The 2,600-nt window shown below is 45.3% G+C and overlaps 1 protein-coding gene across 1 annotated transcript; it reads right to left on the minus strand.

Annotated features, from left to right (window-relative positions):
* Positions 1–1,258: 1,258 nt before the first annotated feature.
* foxb2 (forkhead box B2) lies at positions 1,259–2,224 on the minus strand. Its single transcript, XM_071920416.2, has one exon. It carries the CDS (start codon positions 2,222–2,224, stop codon positions 1,259–1,261), a length of 966 nt encoding a protein of 321 aa, XP_071776517.1.
* Positions 2,225–2,600: the final 376 nt, after the last annotated feature.

Raw genomic sequence — 2,600 nt, forward strand, 5'->3', positions numbered from 1 at the left:
GAAATTATCCCACTTATGTATAAGAATGACTCTTCTAGTCATACAGGTTTACCTCTCAACACCATGTCCCCACTTACATTGTAGACAGATACAATTCAAATCAATACTAAATGGGGGGTGCGGGGTTGTGGGGGGAACTTTCTGGGAAAATATTGTATCAAATGGGGGATCAGTGGCCTAATGTGTGTCTATTTGGAAGTCCGTTACAAACGCTGGAGAAGCGCTGGTTTAAAAAAAATAATTATCATGTATGTATTATATGTATTTCGGAGCGCAGAGCAACTGGTGGCAGGTGAACCACTATGTGATCCGTGCTGTGTCTTTACTGCCTGTAGGCTACGGTGATGATTCAAAGGCTATAATGCTATGAGCTCCACTTAACATCATAATTCTTAATTTAGTATAGGATAATAATTATTCCATATGCTACACTAAACACACCAGACGTGCTGAAGTTAAAAGACAGTTTATATGGTATGAGATTAACCTACAGTTAGTTTAATTTGGAGCATATTCGACTATGAAAGAATGCCTGAGTCTGATGGAATTTGCCCTAAATTATCTTTTTTCCTTTAAAGGGTGTTATTGTACAAACATGAGGTTGTCAAACGAACCGCAAAAAAACGTGTGTAATGTTAATTAAAACCAGCATTGCATTTAAATAAGACATCAAAGAAGATTTCGTTGTAAGTTCTTTATAAATATCTTCAGATAAATACTGTTATAATACAAGCATAACATTTTCGATGCACTGCACATTTTGCTAAGCAACACAAAAAAGAAGTGCCACAGGCCTAATTCATAAACATTAAGGCCTATATATGTATTTAGCCAATAGGCCTCACCTGAATTAAAATCAAATAAGAGCTATCTAAACGTTCATAATAAAGGCAAAATATATATAAACAGAAGTGATGGGTTTGCATTTGGAAACAAATTTAGATTGTGTATCTCCTAAATCAAAACTTTCTTTGGGTTCAGCGTCTCTGCTTGTCTGATTGTATATATCAGTGCCACATTACAGTATGTGGTAAATGCCCTCACGAATTGTGCAAATAAATTAGGATTTCAACATCGGTCCAATGAAAAATTCATAACACAGAACAATTTGAACCTCATTTTTTTCACAACTCTTATAGCCGCACTCAACGTAAACTATATGGTTATTTTGTTAATAATGCTCTCTTATTTACGCAATTAAATGTCCTTCTTGTTTTTTTTTTGTTCATTTCCCAAAAATGATCCACAATTTACCCGGTTAGGATAGGAGGAGAGCCGGGTGTAGAGGGTTGCCTTTCCCCTCTAGAGGATCGCTTTTCTCCAGCATTGAGGCCGGGGAGCAGAGCTGCGCCGGGCCGGACTGCAGCCCTGTCAGACCGGGCATGGGACCCAGAGACGGGGTGGGTTTTATTGGCACGGGCACGGCGGGCAGGGTTTGCCCGTTGGCGTTGTGGTAAAGGCCCTTCATTGACACGCTGAAGGGCGCGTACTCGGAGGATGCGGGCACGGGCACGCCACCCATGGACTCCGACAACATCCCGACGTGCGGCCACATGGAATTGACCACGCTGCTGAGCTGCGCGGGCACGGGGTAGCCCAGGTGGTGCATGACCGAGGTGAGGGGCAGCCCGCTGGCCATCACACCCTTGTAGTCCCGACCTATAATGTTCTCGATGGCGAATGGGTGTTTAAACCCGCCGGGCTGAGCGCAAGTAATGCCCCCGTAACCCTGGAAGTGAGGTAGCCGGCCCACGGTGCTGGCGGGGCCGGCTGGGTGCTCGTGGTGGCCGGATGCTGTGCCCAGCTTGCCGCCCGGATGGTGGTGATGGTGGTGGTGATGGAAGTAATGCATCATCGGGGAGCTCTTGCAGGCCATATGCTCGGAGCGCAGCAGCTTAAAGCGTTTCCTTCTCCTCAGGAAGCTGCCGTTCTCAAACATGTCTCCGCAGTCCGGGTGCAGGGCCCAGAAGCTGCCTTTCCCCGGCTGGTCAGGCCGCCGGGGGATCTTGATGAAGCAGTCGTTGAAGGAGAGGTTGTGTCGCAGGGAGTTCTGCCACCGCTGCGTGTTCTCTCGGTAGTACGGAAACCGGTCCATGATGAACTTATAAATGTCACTCAGAGGCAGCATCTTCTCGGATGAGTTCTGGATAGCCATCGCCGTCAGAGAGATGTAGGAGTAAGGAGGCTTCTGGTCGCTGTAAGAGTTCTTACCGGGACGGGGCATGATTTGGTTGTCGTTTTCTTTAAGTTTTAGCAGTTAAATAAAATGTGTTTTTGTTTTTTTTTATTATTTCCTTACTATATATTTTCTACGGAGCTAACTTGATAGTCTTCATATTAGTCACCATCTGAAGCATCTGTTCCAAAGTTCTGAGCCATTAGATTGAATGCTGGTCTATTTTCCCACAGATGCAGGATTAACTACTCTATACCGGTTAATACAATCTAGCCTAAAGGCCTGCTGCTGTCAGGTGCGTTCCGCGAGAACCTTCTGCATCCCAGGAAAGTTTCTTATGAAGTCCTTTCTCTGTCTCTTCTCCAATAGGTGCTCTTGGCGCTGTGCGTAAAAGTCAGTCTCTGTGCGTAAAAGTTGAGAGGAA

The sequence above is a fragment of the Centroberyx gerrardi genome, chromosome 8 (genome assembly GCF_048128805.1).
Source record: "Centroberyx gerrardi isolate f3 chromosome 8, fCenGer3.hap1.cur.20231027, whole genome shotgun sequence".
Classification (NCBI taxonomy): Eukaryota; Metazoa; Chordata; class Actinopteri; order Beryciformes; family Berycidae; genus Centroberyx; species Centroberyx gerrardi.

What these genes read in the sequence shown, in the direction of transcription:
- foxb2 (XM_071920416.2), bottom strand. Translation starts at nt 2,224, where the DNA reads ATGCCCCGTCCCGGTAAGAACTCTTACAGCGACCAGAAGCCTCCTTAC.